The sequence below is a fragment of the Gobio gobio genome (assembly GCF_949357685.1).
Source record: "Gobio gobio genome assembly, chromosome: 7".
Lineage (NCBI taxonomy): Eukaryota > Metazoa > Chordata > Actinopteri > Cypriniformes > Gobionidae > Gobio > Gobio gobio.
Window position 1 is genome coordinate 20,542,925 of NC_137103.1, and position 21,685 is coordinate 20,564,609.

The 21,685-nt window shown below is 38.2% G+C and overlaps 1 protein-coding gene across 7 annotated transcripts in view; it reads left to right on the forward strand.

The window, feature by feature from the left end:
- pde9aa (phosphodiesterase 9aa) overlaps window positions 1-21,685 on the forward strand; it is a 45,071-nt gene that overhangs the window by 12,272 nt on the left and 11,114 nt on the right. For 3 of the 7 annotated variants that reach the window (XM_079821995.1, XM_079821994.1, XM_079822000.1), the window contains 8 exons: window positions 3,075-3,129; window positions 3,293-3,363; window positions 11,065-11,149; window positions 14,996-15,056; window positions 16,817-16,891; window positions 17,245-17,331; window positions 20,339-20,443; window positions 20,891-20,973. In XM_079821995.1, the coding sequence (XP_079678121.1) occupies window positions 3,075-3,129; window positions 3,293-3,363; window positions 11,065-11,149; window positions 14,996-15,056; window positions 16,817-16,891; window positions 17,245-17,331; window positions 20,339-20,443; window positions 20,891-20,973 (622 nt within the window). Of the gene's footprint in view, window positions 1-2,976; window positions 3,130-3,292; window positions 3,364-11,064; window positions 11,150-14,995; window positions 15,057-16,816; window positions 16,892-16,991; window positions 17,067-17,244; window positions 17,332-20,338; window positions 20,444-20,890; window positions 20,974-21,685 lie in introns of all 7 variants that reach the window. The other 4 variants (XM_079821996.1, XM_079821997.1, XM_079821999.1 and 1 more) reach the window with 2 other exon arrangements.

The window sequence follows — 21,685 nt, forward strand, 5'->3', positions numbered from 1 at the left end:
GAAGAACATTGCAGCCGGAGCTACTTCTCTCTGTTTATGTCTATGGCGAGTCACGCAGTGACTGTCCTCCTCCGCAGCTGTTCCTACCAGTCCGGTCTGAAATAGTTCCAACATAAACACGTATTATAAGTAGGGTTGGGAACCGAGAACCGGTTCTTATGCAGAACCGAAACTGATTTTTGAAAAATACCAGAACCGCGCGAAATTCCTAAGTTTCGGTTCCGAAAACGGTTCTGGTGCAATGTGTGTGCGAAGCGCTGGAAGCGTATCCTTTCATAGCGATTGACAGCCAGTGTTGCCAACTCCGTGATTTTCCCGCTTTCCCGTTTTCCACTGTTGCCGCGGGCTGTGTTTCATGTCCGCGGGTTGAAACGATTGTGCAATTGTGCGGGTTTTGTTGTGAAAACCTGGCAACCCTGACTCACCTCATCATGAATATTAATTACGTTGCCTGCCGCTTCCAGGAGGGCAACGCAGTTCAGCACTGAAAGCCCTCGCGCTTCACATTTACGGTTTTGCGTCAGATATTTTCTCGTTGACCACCAGCATAGCGAAGAGAAAGTCACAAGTATGGATTCATTTCCAAAGAATGAATGATAATGAAGCTAAATGTAACACGTGAAAAGTTAATAACATGCAAAGGAGGCTGCACTAGCAATTTGACAAAACATTTGCTACAGCACAGAGTGCCACAGGGCTTATACCAGATTTATAGTGAAAGGCCTATATATATAGCCTATATATATAGCCTATATATATATATATATATATATATATATATATTTGTCAACCGTTGAGTCACCATGGTTTAGGTAAGCGTTTAGGCACAATTAGGCTACCTTTGTAATGCTGAATTGCAATTTATTATTTACAAGTTCACTGAATAACTGAATTACTATTAAATTAATATATAACTAATTAATAAATATAACTAATAAATATAATTTATAACTTGGTTTTATTCAGAGACAGAGAGATAAAATGTAATAAGACAATTTCAGAGGTGTTCATTTGAAAAAAAATGTGTTGCAAGAATGGCTTAATTAATACTGTAATATATGTACAGTACAGGACTTTTTTGACATTGCCAACCTGTAAATAAATTTTAGAGCAAGTAATAAACACAAAATGGATTGTTTGAGTTGCGTATTGTGCCTTTTTCCTTTACCACTATTTGTTTAATAATTTTAATGGAACCGGAATCGGAACCGGAATCGTTAGGCGGAACCGGAACCGGAACCGGAAAATTTCTCACGATTCCCAACCCTAATTATAAGTGTACCATAATGATTCAGGGTAAGACAAAACACAGTTTGGAAAATGGATTAAATTTGTACATTCTCATTATATAATTTTTGTAAATCTTGAACACAAAAAAGTTATGGACAGCAGCTTTAAATATAACATTTAATAAAGGAAATCCATTTACATTGCATACAATGTTTTTGTATGTCTTTTTTCACATTGGTTAAATATATGCGCTAAAAGCTTTCCAATCAGTGACCTTATCCTTATGGCTTTTACCAGCCAAACCTTGGCAATGAAAGCCAGCCAATAATTGTTTCCCAGCCAGGTTCTTTTATTAGGCTGAAATTTGGCCCAGACAATGAGTGGAGCTACAATTGAAAGTGTGTGTGTATGTACACCGATCAGGCATAGCATTATGACCACTGAGAGGTGATGTGAATAACACTGATTATCTTTTAATCACGGCACATGTTAGTGGGTGGGATATATTATTCAGCAAGTGAACATTTTGTCCTCAAAGTTGATGTGTTAGAAGCAGGAAAAATGGGCAAGCGTGAGGATTTGAGCGAGTTTGACAAGGGCCAAATTGTGATGGCTAGACGACTGGGTCAGAGCATCTCCAAAACTGCAGCTCTTGTGGGGTGTTCCCGGTCTGCAGTGGTCAGTATTAATCAAAAGTGGTCCAAGGAAGGAACAGTGGTGAACCGGCGACAGGGTCATGGGTGGCCAAGGCTCATTGATGCACGTGGGGAGTGAAGGCTGGGCTGTGTGGTCCGATTTAGCAGACTACTGTAGCTCAAATTGCTCGAAAAGTTAATGCTGTCAGAATGCACAGTGCATCACAGTTTGTTGAGTATGGGGCTGCATAGCCGCAGACCAGTTAGGGTGCCCATGCTGACCCCTGTCCACCACCGAAAGCACCAACAGTGGGTATGTGAGCATCAGAACTGGACCACGGAGCAATGGAAGAAGGTGGCCTGCTCTGATGAATCATGTTTTCTTACATTCTGTGTTTGGCCGGGTGCATGTGTGTTGCTTACCTGGGGAACACATGGCACCAGGATGCACTGTGGGATGAAGGCATGCCGGCGGATCCAGTGTGATGCTTTGGGAAACCTTAGGTCCTGCCATCCATGTGGATGTTACTTTGACACGTACCAATGCCTAAGCATTGCTGCAGACCATGTGCATGGAAACGGTATTCCCTGGTGGCTGTGGCCTCTTTCAGCAGGATAATGCGCCCTGCCACAAAGCAAAAATGGTTGCGGGAATGGTTTGAGGAGCACCACAATGAATTTGAGGTGTTGACTTGGCCTCCAAATTCCCAAGATCTCAATCCAATAAAGCATCTGTGGGATGTGCTGAACAAACAAATTCGATCCATGGCCCAACCTTGCAACTTACATGACTTAAAGGATCTGCTGCTAACATCTTGGAGCCATATACCACAGCACAGCTTCAGGGGTCAAGTGGAGTCCATGCCTCAATGGGTCAGGGCTGTTTTGGCAACAAAAAGGGGACCAACACAATATTAGGACATAATGTTATGCATGATCGTTGTATATATCAAATCTCACTCTGTATAATTGTAACCAAGTGTCAAGCCTTGTGTAAGTCATAGTTTCTCTAATAGAAGAGAAGGTAAGAATGCCAGGAATATATTTATAGTATTTACTGTTTGTTGCAGAATGCTTCATTCATTGTACATGTTTTGCTTATTTTATTTAGGCTGACAGGAGGAAACACAGATATATCAAATAGGGGAATACTTCATACATCATTGTTTGGCCATGATTATGGATATGGATTGTTTTCTCATCTCTCAGATAAAGAGGAGCTTTTCCAGAATGTTCTGACCCAAGTGGCAGAGCAGTTCTCCAGGTATTATCCCCATCTCTGCTATTGTATTTTATATTACATTTCTCAGCTAATTCATGATGACCTTCATTTGATTTAATTTTTAATCGTTTTGGTATTTCAAGGATAAATGATCTTTGTATATTTCTCTCCATCTACACCGGTCTGCCTCGCTGTTCTCCCCAAGGGCATTTAAAATCAACGAACTGAAGACTGAGGTGACAAATCGCCTAGCCATGCTGGAGAAGAGAGTGGAGTGTGAGTTTTAAACTGTTTTCACCCAATATGTTGTCCAGTGTTTTGCTAATGGACAGAGGGCATGCTAGAATGGAAGGGCTAAACTTAACAAACAAGACACAATCAAATCTGCTCACAGAAATTCTGTAGTGCTTTCAACAACAGCAGTGCGTTATAAGTAATGTTCTGCTGTACCCAAGGCAGATATGAGGAAGTAGATATGTTTTGTGTTTGATTTATGTAAGAAGCCTTTCATACCACAACTAATATATAACTCAAATAGCCAATGATGGCTATTTATTGTGCACTATATCCCATAGATGTAACACTGGAGCAGATGATGCTGTAGTGGACACAGTTCACAGATCAACCCTCTGTTTTTGCTACATTATTGTCATTGTTGTCAACAGAATCCAGAACACTCACTGCATCCAAAACCCTATACTAGAAGGTGGATTGAAACTTACTTCACAACCGTTTAAAAAGTATGTTCTGTATGTAGTATGAATGAAATTTGGACATACTATATCCGCCATGTTGTCACTGTCATGTGACCTATGGCTTCAGTTGTGTTGCTTCACAAAACTGTCACTCAGAATCTCGTCAGAAGTAGTAAGTCATCCGGGAACTTTTCGCCTACTGTTTTATTAATACTACGACTTCGGACATACTACTTGTATATAATTAAACTAAATCATAAATAAATCATACTAACATACTGTTTTTCGCCTACTTATATAGTATGTAAGAAGTAGGCGTATTCGGACACAGGGATTGGGTGCATCACACAAAAACTTGACCAGGTCACACATACACACACATACATATATCATGACGTTTGACATTGTCAACAACTCCTACAGTAAAAAAAAAAATACTGTGGTACACATTTTTTTTTACATTTAACACATTGTTTTATGCTGCCAATGATTTTGTTTGTTTTTGCTGTTAGCAATGTGCTGAATTGTCATGAAAATCCATTCTTTATGCAAAATATGAATTATTTATTAAATAATTAATACATATATATATATATATATATTTTTAATTGTGACTAGGGTTGTAACAGTATAATTCACGTTATGATAACCATTTCAGAAAATAACCTTTTTTTATGGTTTCACTGTATACAATATTAAACAATCAATTATTATTATAATCATCAGTTAAAATGAATGTTAAATGAAAAAAAATATATATATATTTTTTAACAAATGCTATTTGTGCTTGTTATGCTTTATTATAACTCGAAACCATTCTTTTGTTTTGTTTATTAAAATTGCAATAACCAAAAACATGTCTAATCAATTAAATGTAACAATTGATTATGGATTAGATTAAAGGATTAGTTCATTTCAAAACGAAAATTTCCTGATATTTTACTCACCCCCATCTCATCCTAGATGTTCATGTCTTTCTTTCTTCAGTCGAAAAGAAAATACGTTTTTTGAGGAAAACATTCCAGGATTTTTCTCCACACCATAGACTTCCATGGCAACCAAAATGATGAAGGTCCAAATCAATGCAGTTTCAAAGGGCTTCGAAGGGCTTCAGAAGTGCTGCGCGATCCAAGAAGAATAGGGTCTTATCTAGCCAAACCATCGGTCATAAAAAAAAATATATATTAAAAATGAATATACTTTTTAACCTAAATTGCTCATCTTGCGCTGCTCTGCTCTGCGCAAAGGATTGCGCAATCACGTCGTAAAGGTCACACAGGTGTTTACAAAGCGCACATGCGAAGACTAATGCAAATTCCCTTTAGCAAAAAAAAGGTAAACCAACGATGTCGGACGATTTTGAAGTTGAAGGTGAAGTGTTTTTTGGTAAAGGTCGTTTGTATTATTCCTCGCATGTTCGCTTGGGGCGGTACTTCCGCCTACATCTAGCATGACCTTTCCGACTAGATTGCGCAATCCTTGGTACGTCGCAGAGCAGCGCAAGATGAGCAATTTAGGTTAAAAAGTATATCCATTTTTATTTATTTTTTAAAATGAAAGATGGTTTCGCTAGATAAGATCCTATTCCTCGTCTGGACCTCTGAATCCCTTTGAAACCGCATTGATTTGGACCTTCAACATTTTGGTTGCCATGGAAGTCAATGGTGTGGAGAAAAATCCCGGAATGTTTTTCTCAAAAAAACTTAATTTATTTTCTTTTCATCTTAGATGAGATGGGGGTAAGTAAAATATCAGGAAATTTTCATTTTGAAGTGAACTAATCCTTTAACACCTTGTTTTTATCATTCATAATTTATTTTAAAAAAGTAAGAATAATAATAGTCCTATGATATGTATTTTATAACATAATTTTTATGATTTAATACAAATTAAATCAAGACAAATTAAGACAGTGTTTTTTTTTTTCTTGGAAATACATCTGAAAAAATGGGGTTGTCTTATATTCAGAGTCTAGACTTTCACATGTCAATAATACACCTGCAACAATAGGGAGCGCCAAATAAGTGTAAAACAACTGTGCCCCCCAAACTGATAAATGCAGCGGATTCATCATCAAACAACTCTCATTAAGCAGCCAAGAAATACGATGAGCTTCACGCTCATGCACGAGCATGAAGCTCAACTTCCGTTCCAAATGAACTGAAAACGCTCGCTCTGCTCCACACACTTTGCGCCAATGGACACGCACCGTAAGAATGATGCAGCATGATTACCGTTACACTGCAGAACAAGTTGCCCAGCGCTTGCCCTCTGACTTCAGGGAGAAACTGCGGGTTTTTTTCAGCGCTTTGTAAAAAAACATTCATATCCCCTGGATCAGATAGGTAATGCAGATCAATCACCTGTGCTTTTTGACATGCCAACATCTGTCACTGTAGATAAAAAAGGTGCGAAGTCTGCTGTTCTGAAATCTACGGGAAATTAGAACTACAGGATATTTTTATGGAATGCCATTTTTGTGATATGTATATTTGTGTGATTGTTGGTACGTTTTACCAACATTTACCATATTTTCAATACAAAAATTAAAAACTAAATAAAACATAAAAATTATTTTCTTTATAAAAGACAAGATTTGGTCCTCAAAAATACTTTTTTTTCCAAAAGGTACATCTTGAAAATGGGTGGGGGGTCTTATAATCAGGGTCGTCTTATATCAGGACCAATATGGTATTTCATGTTTTTAAAATGTAATCAAATTAAATTTTAACAGCTTTTATGCTTTTATTTTTATTCAATTCTGGTTTGAAATAAGCCGAAGCAGGTTAGCAGTGGAGCGCAAGTGCCTAAAACTGCGCTCAGGCTTCATGGTGCTTAAAACACAGGGTTAGGGCAAACTAAACTGAAACATACCTTGCTAGCCACCTAAACTGGCTTCATGGTTTATGCCCCTGGACATGTTCTTTACGTGTTTCATGAGATCCTCCTCTTGGACTTCCTGTTGATGTGTTTTGTACCTCTAGCTCATCTGAAGTTTTCATTACACTACACTTACTTTATTGCATTTTTTGGCAAACTCTTTTCATCCTGGGCTTAAGCGCCTTGATGAAGGCTAACAATTGTGATAGTGCTGTATGCATATTATGGAATCTCTCCAGCTCATAGCTTACCTATTACTCATAGTTTACCTATTACACTATCCACTCATTTACTTAGTTCTATGTAGTCACTTTGATATGATTCTATGTGGAAAATATTTATTACTTTACATTATTTGGATGTAGATTTAATTTTATATTTTTGAAATCAACCGAAAGGGCACTTTATTATTAGCAATTAATAATAATCGTATGCACGCCACTCCACATGTACAAGGTACTTCTAGTCTTTTCAACTGTATTTGGAAAGGAAAGTTATTCATTAGCCTTTCACGCTGTATATTTTAGAAGGCATTGTACCCAGCTGAAGTGTACCGTGCAGGGTGCTGCTGTTTACCATCAACACAGCCTGTAAATTAACATACCAAACCAGGTCACAGTTTGATGTTTCTTTGCTCCTTTTGTTCCTACAAGAACACTGAGGTGCAAGGATGCTTATTCTCATAAACAGAATGATTTTTATCAAATTACTTGACTTGATTGTTGTATTGATTTTATGATGACATCCATATTAATATACAGTATACTACCCTTCCAGCATAATTACTCCAGTCTTCAGTGTCGCATTATCCTTGAGAAATCATTCTAATATGCTGATTTAATGCATAAGAAACATTTATTGTTATTATCAAAGTTGAAAACAGTTGTGCTGCTTAATATTTTTGTGGAAACCGTGATATTTTTACAGGATTCTCTGATAAATAGAAGGTTCAAAAGAACAGCATTTATTTGGAATAACAATCTTTTGTAACATTATAAATGTCTTTACTGTCACTTCAATGTAATGCATCCGTTTTCATTAAATTCCTAATTATTTTCTAATTACAAGTGGCAGTAATGTCCAGCAACATTAAAGCTACACTGTGTGATATTTTCCCCCATCTAGCGGTGAAAAGGTATATGACCATCCAGTGAATATTAGTTTCTGTTCCTCAATTCCGATTTCGTTTTAACTCCTACGGTTAAAACGCGAAAGGCGAAGCTTGAATTTACGGGTATGTCCCTCTTTGGCTAATGTACTTTCAAGATGGAGGGGCAACATGGCGACCCGCATTCGAACCCCTCACCCGTATGTATTTTCAATGGCATATTATAAACTTACGAGAATACTTTATTACTTGAAAGAAGTAAATATACATTAATGAGCACATATATTTTTGAAAGAACTAAGTGTTTTTAGCTAAGAATAAACTAAAAAAGTTACACAGTGTAGCTTTAAGCAAACATATTCCCTGTCATGTCATGAGTACAAATTTGTTTAATCTCCATGCATTTCTGTCAAGCAAGTGGAGCTGTTTTTCCCTTATTGTCCTTCCTTTCTTTGCTATCAGATGTTATACTGTGCTGCCTGTGCTAGATTTGACATCTACTTAGGACATTTTTAAAAGTGAAGGAGCTAGTGTGCTACTAGTATCGCTAAACTGAATTGCACCAATGCTGATTGTTTTCAAACACTACCGTTGGTTGGTAAATCAGCTACAAACTCATGCCATTGGTTAGGCTGTTTTGGGCTGAATGGGATGATCAATCAAACAGCGCTGTTTCAAAAATGCAGTGTTAACATTTCTACAAATAACTTTCTTACAGCTGTCTCTGTAAGTTATGCTGGGATAGGATAAAGCACTTCAACATAAATGTTACATTTACATTTGGCAGATACTTTTATCCAAAGTGACTTGCATTGCATTCAAGGTATACGTTACATCAGGTCTTGCTTTTCATGACATTGGTGTTGCTAGCGCCATGCTCTACTGTTTGAGCTACAATTAGGTTTTTGACTTCTAATCCAATAGACTGCTGCAGTAATTACATGTTTTTGTAGGCTAACCCACATGTTAGCATCACACTGGTTCCCTCGACAAAAAACTAATAGGATTTTTGCATTGCCTTTATAATCGGTAGAAGTCAAAAGCTAAACCTAGGCGATAAATGAACTACAACACAGTCGCATAACTTCAATGTCACCTTCATTAATCTTCTGACTCTTTCAGTCTTTGTTTAAAAAACAATTCCCTGAAAGTTCAAGTTATAATAGCTTGCAAGAGCGCAATTATAAACACAACGAGGCTGTGAAAGTGTAGATGAGTAGATGAGTTTACCTGTTCAGCTGATGATGTTTAATGTCCTCGACAACCTCTTCCAGCAAGCAATAGACATAATTTCACCGTCTCCGTTAACTATAGACCAGATATACTCCGGCTATGAGTAATTCACTTCTAGCCAAAATAACCTTGAATTTGGTTACATGTCGTTTTTGCCAAAATAACTTTGTAGTATGATATATACTACATGTATGATATTCCATCATGTAAGCAAAGTCAACAGTGATTACAAGGTGTTTGGTTTCATTTCTTTGACATGTCCATGTTCTAGATGACTAGTCTCTTCTTGGGCTATGTTTAGAGGTCTATTAAATTGTCACTGAGAGCCCAAACTTTGCCTTATTTTAGCCTAGACATCAGGGCTGTGTTTGGATGCCGATAATACTCTTTTAAACGCAAAATTGCTTGCTGGGCTGTAGTCCCATTTAACCACTTGTTAGTAACCGCCTCTTTCAAGATAAGTAAAAGCTTTAAAAAATCACAAAAGGGTATCAATAGTGTATTTTTGTCGTAGATTAAAATGTGAAAATATCTTGAGCTTGTGTTCACCATTGACCTTATTTCAGGTATTTTTGCCAAAAACCCAATGACCTCAGGACAATAGAACTGCAAGTGCTAAAATGCTAACTCATTTCCAGGTTTTGGCCTACAAATGCCCCGTTTCCTCCGAAATTACCTGGAACAATTTGTCCCAGGAACTTTTTTCCCAGGAACTCTTTTCCCGACCTGCTGCTGTCTGCGTTTCCATCACGGTCTAAAGTATCGTGAAGATTAGTCCGGTGACGTAGGACTGCACGCGACTTTACAGTTCCCACTGGATTTCGTCCTTTGCAAATACATTTTATAAAGCCTGAACCTTGCCGTCGGCCTATCGGTCGTATTTTTTAATCTCCATTGTTGATTCGAATAGCAATCAACTCTTACTGCACGCACTGCGCCCGCAACAGACTTTTAAAAATAGTGTCGACCAATCAAAATGCTACGTGAACTCAACCAATCAACCAATCAGCATGTTCTTCGTCCAAGTCCCACCCCCGAAAGTTCCTGAATTTTGTAAAAGTACTACCTCGCGAACAGGGCTGTTTTGAGGGGGATATTTTTACCCGGAACTTTATTTAGACCTCGGTTCCTGCGGTCGAAACACAGAATACCACCCCAAAGTCCCTAGTTCCTGGGGAAAGTTCCCGCGGTGGAAACGCGGCTACAAATATGTCATCCCTCACCACTCTATTGGGGAATCTGTACTTATGTTGAACAATGATTCAAAACAAAAAAAACTATAGTCAGTTTAGTGGCCGCCCAATGCATCATCTTCGACAGTGACAGTCTTTGCGCACTAGTTGTTTCAGAAATGATGCTCGATGTAACATCACCAGAGACTAGGATTCATTCCATTGCAGCACAGCTGTGTGTCCATAGAAATCCAAATACAGCCATGATGTAATGAGTCACCAAGGCGATGGACCCTGACCTCTTCATCAGTTGAAGCTGAACACTTCACCAGCCTCATATAATTTGAGGTGATTTATTACTGTGCGCTGTCTATAAACAGAATAGTAGCAGGAAGTCCAGAGATTATATTATGTGCATGATTACACTAATTAAATTATACAATGTGGGTCCAGAGGTCTTGCATCTAATCAAACTATACAGTGCTTTTTCTGAAAATTCATCTGTTATTTGGTAGAAGCAGCCAAATTACACAGATGCCAACATAGAAATGTTGTGTGACACATGCTCATTCTCAAACCAAGGTTGTGAGGAGTAAATTAAAACAGTTGTCAAATAGATGGTAAAGGTGAACTGCTTATACTTTAGACCAGCAGCTTTATTTTGGACAATGGTGGGAAACGTGCCAGACAGTGACAGGTGTCAAATGTCCTTTTTATGGCTCAGCAGTGTGTGTATGTGTAGGAAAACCTCTGCGGTGTGGGCCATGACCATGTTCACTAGCTCATTTCCATATTTTCTTCCTGTTTGGCTCACTTTAAATAAAAACCATCATTTGTGTGTCATAATCCTATGCATTATGTATTCCGTCATTTTCCTCTGTCTCTTCAGTGGAGGGGATGAAGGTGGTGGAGATCGAGAAATGTCGCAGTGACATCAAGAAGCTGCGGGAGGAGATGGCCTCCAGGAACAACAGGTCAGTGACCTTACTGCTTTTTCTGGAGATGAAACATTGGAACGCCATTTCTGGACTGAACTGAAATGCTCAGATTAAACAGAAATATTAGTAGTGCTTTGTTCCCATTTTAACTGTAGTGTGTAATTCGATAATTCATCAATGCAAATGTGTAATTACAAATATATTTAAGAACATGACATACAAGTTTTAATATAAATTACATTAAAGTATATTTTAGTTTTAGTCAGTACTTTCAGTAGTACACTTAAACCATATTTCAAAGACAATAGCAACTACATATAAAGATACTACATATAAGTACTTACTACATCTGTAATCTGATGTTTTGATTTGATTGTGACTACATGAAATCAGGTGGTTGGAAGGGTGGAGGTGAAAAGTAAGAGTTGCTTGGTGATGCAAGCAAAACATGAAATAATTTCCCCCATGAATGGTGCACAATAAGGCCAGGAACATGCATAAAAAATAGGGTCAGTTTTGACCAAATGCATCTAAATTGTTTTGAATGTCCACTTGTAGTGTGCTTCAAATCTTGAACGTATATTTTGAATAACTGTATGAACTGTATGCAGATAATATAATATTAATTACAAAAAAAGGCTAGGGATGGGCATTTCAAGCAAAAATAATATTCAATGATCGCTGGGAATTATTCGATTATTATTTGAAAATCACAGCTCCTCCCCCCCGCATGCACGCATGTATAGGCTACACACATATAAACCGAGAGAGAGGGGGAGAGACCATTCACGCTCTCAATCTGTATGATAACAAACTGTTTAATTAATTCGGGAATAGGCTATATTAACTCACGCCATATAATTATTGTAACATGCTTAATCATATGACTGTTATTTGACATCGCCCCAAGTTTACCGTAACCGTTTTACGCCACGCAAGTCTGCAGTGTGCGTGTGAGACAATGTGTTCTTCTTCTGTTGTCTTGGGGTGTTTTTACACTGGAAGTTTAGTTCGAAATGGGGCACAGACCAGAACGAACTAAGAGAGTAGCCATAAATTGTGGCTGCTCGCTCCCAGACCAAACAAATTCCAATCTTATCTGCTTTCGGCTCCCTCAACCAGCACGGTCTTGGCCAAGGCCGCTGCTGAGACAACAACTCCTCCAGAAGAGCACTGCAGGGAGACGCTCTTGCATTCATCCCCCAACCACCTGCTGACTCGGACTGGGATCTGATCAAGGTTGTCTCCATAACAACGGGAGCACCGAGATTAGGGTGCCAGGCGTGACTCTCCAGGCCTACACAAACATGCACATGAACTTTACAGGCACACACACACTTATGCACACACCCATCTCTCACCTTCGCCGCTTTGTACCCCCAGTCTGACAAGCGGGTCTGTGACCAGCGCCTGAGATGGCTGCAGGACCGGGACGCCTGGCTGTGCTGGGACACCTCAACCCCCCACTCCTCTCCCCTGTTGCAAGTCGTGTTTCATGTTGTATTGTGTGCTCGTGTTGCTGAGATGTTTTTTTACTGGTCTCAAACTGTGCTCCCGTAGGAGCATAGTCTGGGGGTTGTTTTTTTTTTCATCTCCTCACCCCTCCCTACCTATCCTCATGTTATGCTGTATTTTCTGTCCAACTCAAGTAGGCGCCGCATTGAATGGCGACTCGGTGTGACTCGCATAACACCAAATACATTTCACTGCCAGTTGTATATTGCATATAATTGTGTATGTGACAAATAAAATCTCTTGAATCTTGAATCTTGAATCAGTTCGCATCACACCCATACGGTAAACCCAAGTGTCGTTTACTCAGCTGCACATAATAGCCCCAAATTTATTAAAAACAAAAACAATATTTTGACCCGCGTTCTGTTTTCTATCATGCCCGTGCACGTTTGTGATGACTTCAGATGAGCGCAAAAGCACTAGGGTTCAAGTTGAGTGTGAAACCAGACCAACGCTGCGGAGGCGAGGGAAGAATCACGTTCGGACCGCTGCAGTTGATTGACGTTTAGGTGCGTTATTGCTTACTGCGATAGTCAGTGTTGACGGTGTTATCGGTGTTCAGGCAGTCACCACCGCATCAGCACCGAAAAACATGGGGATTTTTGTAGACGATAATCGCACAACCTGTTCGATATTCTATGATTAAATCAACTATAATCGAATATTCGAAAATAATGACTCATCCCTAAAAAAGGCCATTTAAGTGCACTTAAAGGGCCTGTTTACACCTGGTCACTTCATGCGCTTTTACAGAATAGATAGCTATCTGATTTATCAAAACAATTTCATTTACACTTGGTCACATAAATTTGTCTCAGCAAAAATCTCCAATTCTCTCCAATTCGGCTTGATGAAGAGATACTCGGCTGCTCATCTGTGGCGATGCGTGCTGCAGTAGCGCTGTCATATCTGGCTATAACATGTCATATAACCTATAACATGCTCTCACATGTTTATTTTTTAGTATTGTTGGGAGGAGTAAAATTTACATATGTGGATCCATCAACCAGATGCATTTTTTAGACCTGTTCCACCTCCTGAAGTGATTTGAGTGATCGGATTTAAATTCGCCTCGAATGCGTTTCGGAGGGCATTTACACCTGGTCTTTTCACGACCGGATAGCTGTGACCAGGTGTAAACAGGCCCAAAGAGAGCACTCTTTCATGACTGTTTCTTAATGCATTTTTAAATAAAAATGTTTGGCTTTTAGTAAGAATATGTTATCCTTTATGTAAATCTATAAGCTAATGTGCTCCAAAACAATGACATTTTAAATCATGTTTTAATAATCTTGTGTTGTGCTCTAAAGATTAAATAATAGCGTATAGTGTTGATTAAAGGATTAGTTCACTTCAAAATGAAAATTTCCTGATAATTTACTCAGTGGAAAATAAGTTACTTCAGTGGAAAATAAATTAAGTTTTTTGAGGAAAACATTTCAGGATTTGTCTCCACACAATGGACTTCAATGGCAACCAAAATGTTGAAGGTCCAAATCAATGCAGTTTCAAAGGTCTTCGAAGGGCTTTAGAGGCTCTGCACGATCCCAGCTGAGGAATAAGGTCTTATCTAGCGAAACCATCTTAAATTGATATACTTTTTAACCTAAATAGCTCATCTTGCGCCATGGATTGCACAATCACGTCGGAAAGGTCATGCTAAATGTAGGCAGAAGTACCGTCCCTGTGTTTACAAAGCGCTCGTGCGACGACTAATACAAGTATCCTTTTGCAAAAAACGTTAAACAACAATGTCGGACGATTCGGACGTTGGAGATGGGGTTTTTTTTGTATTAGTCTTTGCACGTTCGCTTGGGGCGGTAGCGATTTAGGTTAAAAAGTATATAAATGTTAATTAAAGACCCTATTCCTCGTCTGGAATCATGCAGAGCCTCTGAAGCCCTTCGAAACTGCATTGATTTGGACCTTCAACGTTTTAGTTGCCATTGAAGATCCTGGAATGTTTTCCTCAAAAACTTAATTTATTTTCTAATTCTTATCTTTTCGTACTAAATTGCAACTTTGTCATTACAAATGTGTGTATATCTATAGCAGGCTATTCATAGCACTGTCCGTACTGCTAACTTTAATGAGAGGAGAATTAAGAAGCAGCCAAGGAGTTGTCTTAGTCAGCTCTTGTTACTAACAGACGAGGTCAGGTCTGTTCCCTTCTGTGTCTTAATGAGCTGACATGGCTCTCACATGCTCTCTTATTAGTGAAGGATCAGATTCTAGATGCATCAAAGATACCTGCATATTCTCAAGATACTCTCTTTAAGAGATGTTGACATGGTTGTTAAACGTGAAAAACACAGCATGTACTGGTCTAAAGCAACTGAGCCCCCGTCTACCTTTTTAACTTTACAGCAATTTCCTAGATGACAACAAGAAGTTAACTCCTCGCAGAGATGTGCCTTCATACCCAAAGGTAAAATGGCAGATGTGAGCAGGTGTTTGTAATGTTTCCATTATTTTATATACTTAGTGTGCTTAAATAATTTGATACAAGTCAGCATACACAGCACCATTTAAGGACAAGTTAAAAAAGGTTTAAAGGGATGGTTGACAAAAAAAAGAAAAAATATTATATTGTATGCACAACTTAGTAAAATGAGGGAAGGAATTATTATATCGTATGCACAACTTTGTAAAACGAGGGATCAAATTATTATATCGTACGCACTGCTTAATAAAACGAGGGAAGGATTTATTATATCGTACGCACAACTTAGTAAAGTGAGGGAAGGAATTATTATATTGTACACACAACTTAGTAAAACGAGGAATCGAATTATTATATCGTACGCACAACTTAGTAAAACGAGAGAAGGAATTATTTTATCGTACACACAACTTTGTAAAACGAGAGATCGAATTATTATATTGTACACACAACTTTGTAAAACGAGAGAAGGAATTATTATATTGTACGCACAATTTAGTAAAACGAGGGAAGGAATTATTATATTGTATGCACAACTTAATAAAATGAGAGAATGTATTTTTATATCGTATGCACAACTTAGTAAAATGAGGGATCTAATTATATTGTACGCACAACTTAGTAAAACGAGGGAAGGAATTATCATATTGTACGCACAACTTAGTAAAGTGAGGGAAGGAATTATTATATACTACGCACAACTTAATAAAACGAGATAATTAATTATATCGTATGGACAACTTAGTAAAACGAGGGATCGAATTATATCATACGCACAACTTAGTAAAACGAGGGATTTAATTATATTGTACGCACAATTTAGTAAAACGCATCAAATTATTATATCGTACGCACAACTTTGTAAAACGAGGGATTGAATTATATCGTATGCACAACTTAGTAAAGTGAGGGAAGGAATTATTATATCGTACACACAACTTAGTAAAATGAGGGATCAAATTATATCGTACGCACAACTTAGTAAAATGAGGGAAGGAATTATTATATTGTACGCACAACTTAGTAAAGTGAGGGAAGGAATTATTATATCGTACCTACAACTTAATAAAACAAGATAATTAATTATATCGTACGGAGAACTTAGTAAAACGAGGGATCTAATTATATCATACGCACAACTTAGTAAAACGAGGGATTGAATTATATTGTACGCACAACTTTGTAAAACAAGGGGTCGAATGATATTGTACACACAACTTAGTAAAGTGAAGCAAGGAATTATTATATTGTACGCACAACTTAGTAAAACGAGGAATCAAATTATTATATCGTACGCACAACTTTGTAAAACGAGGGATCGAATTATATCGTACGCACAACTTAGTAAAGTGAGGGAAGGAATTATTATATCGTACGCACAACTTAGTAAAACGAGTGAAGGAATTATTAAATCATATGCACAACTTTGTAAAACGAGGGAAGGAATTATTATATCGTACATACAATTTTGTAAAACGAGGGAATGAATTGTTAATTCATGGCCCCGATATACATATTTTTTGCGCATGTCATGTGCGGGGCTCCGTTGGATATGGTAAAAAGCTTTGTGGAGATTTTATAAAAAAAGCATTTGTAATGACATAAATGAGTAAATAATGACAGAATTTACATTCTTATTTTGGGGTAAAACGAGTATGATGTGAATAGATGTGAATGTACTGTACACAATGGCCACAGCCAGGCGTTGGTTATCGGGGGTTAACTGGGAGCTCTGTCACCTGCAGTACATGCTCTCCCAGCAAACCATAGATGCCCTCAGAAAACCCGCCTTCGACGTCTGGCTGTGGGAGTCCAACGAGGTAAGAGTCTAACACGCCACTGTTCTGTCTTTCTCCTCTTTTCTCTCCCCTTGTTTCCTCTCTTCTGCATCTGTTGCTTGTGTTTGTGGGGCTTGTGTAGTACCACCTCTCACAGGGGACAGTAGAAGCTTTGAGGCAGCCGCTCTTCGATGTGTGGCAATGGGAACCTAACGAGGTGAGGGTCGGCCAAATGAAAGACGCAGAATATCAAAACTCTACAGAAGTTGATGTACCAATGACAATGCACACGATGTATGATAGACACATGGTCAAAATGACTGACATGCCAAACCTGTGACAGCCACATTTTTTGTAATGCAGAAGAGGCTATCATCAATGTTTTGTGCTTTAAGATGCTGAGTTGTCTGGAGCATATGTACCATGACCTCGGGCTGGTAAAGGACTTTAATATTAACCCTATCACGCTGAAAAGATGGCTGGTAAGAAAACATACTGTTAAATAATTATTATATTTTTATTATTTCTTTTTTATTTAACATTTTTATTTGGATAACTATTTTATTTGACTTTTTCCAAAGAAAATGTGATTTGTGGGTCGTTGGCCCAAGTCAAAAAAGCTCCTTCAATATAAATTTTTTTGGTGATTTTATCGGCCTTTTCATGCGCTGTGTAGGCTGTAGTAACAGGGTTTGTACGGTCAAGATAAACCTGGAAAAGTCATGGTCATGGGCAAACGAAATCCGAAATCGCCCCCTATACCCTTAAATTTGGCGCTATTTGAGGGGACAGCCATTTGTAGTGGTGTCCGAAACCATAGTGGATGTGATTGAGTGCACTCATTCTATCCCACATTGCACCGAAATAACGAGTGTACAGCCGATGTACAGACAGCGGCTGTCCGAATTTGCTCACTTGTTTTCATTCACTCCTTCAAGTGAACTGTATTAGTGGACTAAAGTAGGGAATAGTGATTGAGGGTTTAGGGGGCGATTTCGGATTCAGCCATGGAATTTTAAAAGTACTTAACAGGCCTGGAAAAGTAAAAAAAACAAAACAAACAGTTTATGTAAAACAAACAAAAAAGTTTTGGAAAAGTCATGGAAATAACCGGTCAAGCATAACATTATGACCTAATATTGTGTTGGTCCCCCTTTTGCCAAAACAGCCCTGACCCATCGAGGCATGGACTCCACTAGACCCCTGAAGGTGTGCTGTGGTATCTTGCACCAAGATGTTAGCAGCAGATCCTTTAAGTCCTGTTAGTTGCGAGGTGGGGCCTCCATGGATCGGACTTGTTTGTTCAGCACATCCCACAGATGCTCGATCTGGGGAATTTGGAGGCCAAGTCAAAACCTCAAACTTGTTGCAGTGCTTCTTAAACCATTCTTGAACCATTTTTGCTTTGGCAGGGCACAATATCCTGCTGAAAGAGGCCACAGCCACATCAGAGAATACAATTTCCTGGTGCCATGTGTTCCCCAGGAAAGCGACGCACACGCACCTGGCCATCCACGTGATGTAAAAAAAAATGTGATTCATCAGACCAGGCCACCTTATTCTATTGCTCCGTGGTCCAGTTCTGCTTTCGGTGGTGGACAGGGGTCAGCATAAGCACCCTGACTGGTCTGTGGCTATGCAGCCCTATACGCAAAACACTGTGTATTCTGACACCTTTCTTTCAGAACCAGCATTAACTTCTTGAGCAATTTGAGCTACAGTAGCTCGTCTGTTTGATCGGACCACACGGGCCAGCCTTCGCTCCCCACGTGCATTAATGTCGCCAGTTCACCACTGTTCCTTCCTTGTACCACTTTTGATAGATACTGACCACTGCAGACCGGGAACACCCAACAAGAGCTGCAGTTTTGGAGATGCTCTGACCCAGTCGTCTAGCCATCAAAATTTGGCCCTTGTCAAACTCGCTCAAATCCTTACGCTTGCCCATTTTTCCTGATTCTAACACATCAACTTTGAGGACAAAATGTTCACTTGCTGCCGTGTTGAAGAGATAATCAGTGTTATTCACTTCACCTGTCAGTGCTCATAATGTTATGTCTGATCTGTGTATGTTTAAGTGATATTATTGGTTAAACAAACAATACTTAATGTTCATTCGATCCATCCGGCTGCGGCATTCACATCAGATTTAGTTTTGCAGCGTTGAGCATTATAACCAATCACACGTTTCTGTTGAGCTTATAAATGTGATGGCCAATCAGAAGCATTCAGATTAGTCATCAGTGAAGCGAAGAGTTTAGTTCAGTGCGTGTGCTCTCTGACTGAATTCTGACTGAAACTCGTGAGTTCTACCATCATAAATAACAAAGTGCAAATGTCTAATTTAGTGATGATGATAATTTTCTAATTCGTAAAAAGCATTAAAATAATTTATAAATGGTTCTTAGATTATTTTATCTGTGTAGCCAGAATAGGTCAAATTTGAAGGTAAAAGAATGCCCCAGGAAATCAATTATAAAGGGCTCCTTAATGGTTAAGTTAATTTCTGACCCTGGCATGGGGTAACGTCTGGCAGTTGCATATTGTACTTGTACATTGTAGAAATGAAAAAATAAACTTGACTGTTTTTGGGGAATTTAAATAGGGACGTTATCTTCTTGATGATTGATGCTTATCCAATGACATTAATGGTAAATAGGAGGTTTTAAAAGCTGTTTTAAAATCTTCTTAGTTACCAAAAGTATTCCAAAAGTTTGTTTCTTGCACTGCCACCTTGTAAAGTTACTGTCAGTGTTACAGGACAATTTTATTTACTTATTTCACATTGTTGCCTTCCATTGATGTATGTTAATGACAACGTTCATGGAACGTTAGGTCATTTATATTTGCCTCAAAGGTCATGGAGAGTTATTGGTAGAAATCTGTATGAACCCTATAGTAAGCGCACAATCATAAAAGATAACAAAAGGAGTCTTTAATAGTACATTCCACTAGGAACACGTAGGAGAATCACAGGGAAGAAGCTCAGGAAATTACCACTGTTAACATAAACAATACCGGACTGCGAAACAAAGGAAACTGAGGGCTTAAATACAAGGGAGAGTAATCAACTGAACAGAAACAGGTGCGTAGAAACAACCAAAATACAATGAAACTAAACTAAAACAGAACGTGCATGTTACAGGCTAGAGGCAAAAATGATTTGTGTAATTCAATAAAATATAAGTCAGTTCAAGTCAAATGTATTTATATAGTGCTTTTCACAATACACATTGTTTCAAAGAAGCTTTACATAATGTTTAACAGAAAATTATAATTATGTCTTCTTTGGATAATGTGTAATAAAATAAATGTATTATATATTTTTATTTGGAGAACTATTTTATTTGACTTTTTCTGAAGAAAATGTGAGTTGTTGGTAATTGCTTGATGGTTTAAAGGGTGTATTGGGTGGTTGCTAGACGGTTGCTTACTGGCCTTTGGATAATGCGTACTAATGAAAATAAAGTCCTCTTTTTCCACTTTCAGCTTTGCATCCATGACAATTACAGGAACAATCCTTTTCATAATTTCCGCCACTGCTTCTGCGTCACTCAGATGATGTACAGCATGATCTACCTCTGCAGCCTACAGGTATAGAGACTTTGTAATGTTGCATTATGTCTTATAATATTATATATTTTTTTGTAGTAATTGTTTAAATGTTTCAAATACATCTTTTATGCTCTGCAGCCACCTGTTTCTTTTGCTCAGGAAAGTTCGAGCTGCAGAGGTAGATTAAAGAGAAGTGGGAGGTGAATGAAAGAGACTGAAAGATAGCAAAGTGATAAATGAGTGATGTATGGGGGTGTAAAAGCAATTCTGCTGCTATGAAGATGCTTTCAGCCTCTCACTCTTCGCTCTGTGCTGCTGTTGCCATGGATGTGTATTAAGAGGCCATTGGATTAATTATCCAAGCTATTACAGGCTGAGCTATTAGAGGGCTAATTAATTACTCTAGTGTACCAGTGTAGGAGAGCTGGGATACATGGCCGAGTGATCGCTGCCAGTCTAAGTCTGCTGTGGTTCTGTGTTTTTCAGGAAAAGTTCACACAAGTAGATATTCTTATTTTGATGACAGCAGCTGTGTGTCACGACCTGGATCATCCTGGGTACAACAACACGTAAGAGCCTCCTCAATCGTTTATAACCATTGGGATTTATTACCCTTCATAAACATGTTTACCAGCCATGTAAATTAATAAATTTCTTCATCAAGGATGCATTAAATTGATCAAAAGTGACCGTAAAGACATTTATAATGTTATAACAGATTTCTATTCCAAATAAATGCTGTTCTTTTGAACGTTCTATTCTTCAAATAATCCTGAAAAGAATTTATCATGGTTTCCACAAAAATATTAAGCAGCACAACTGTTTTCAACACTGATAATAAGAAATGTTTCTTGAGCAGCATATCAGCATATTATAACTTTTTTTTGTTAAATTTAACATTAAAATATACAAAAACCACTAGAACAGTGTTATATATTTTGTTGACTTGTGTATCCCAAACTTTTCCAAGAGTGTTGAAATCCAGAGAAATAAGCAACTTACGCCTACCAATGACATCATACCCACGTTACCCTCTATGTTTTATTTTGTAGAAACCATGGAAACACCAAAGGCGCTTTAATATATTGTGTTTTATTAGACAGGTGAGCAGCTTTTTGGATGCATTCATCGACAGAAAACGAATCATTGTTATATAGCTCAACACAGTTAGTCTTATTGTTTAAATCTTGTTTTCTTGATTTACCGTGAGTACCATGTTTTACCATGTCTAATATCAATCTAGCTTTCTGCAGTGTGCAACAAGTGTCTCAAGTGTACTCT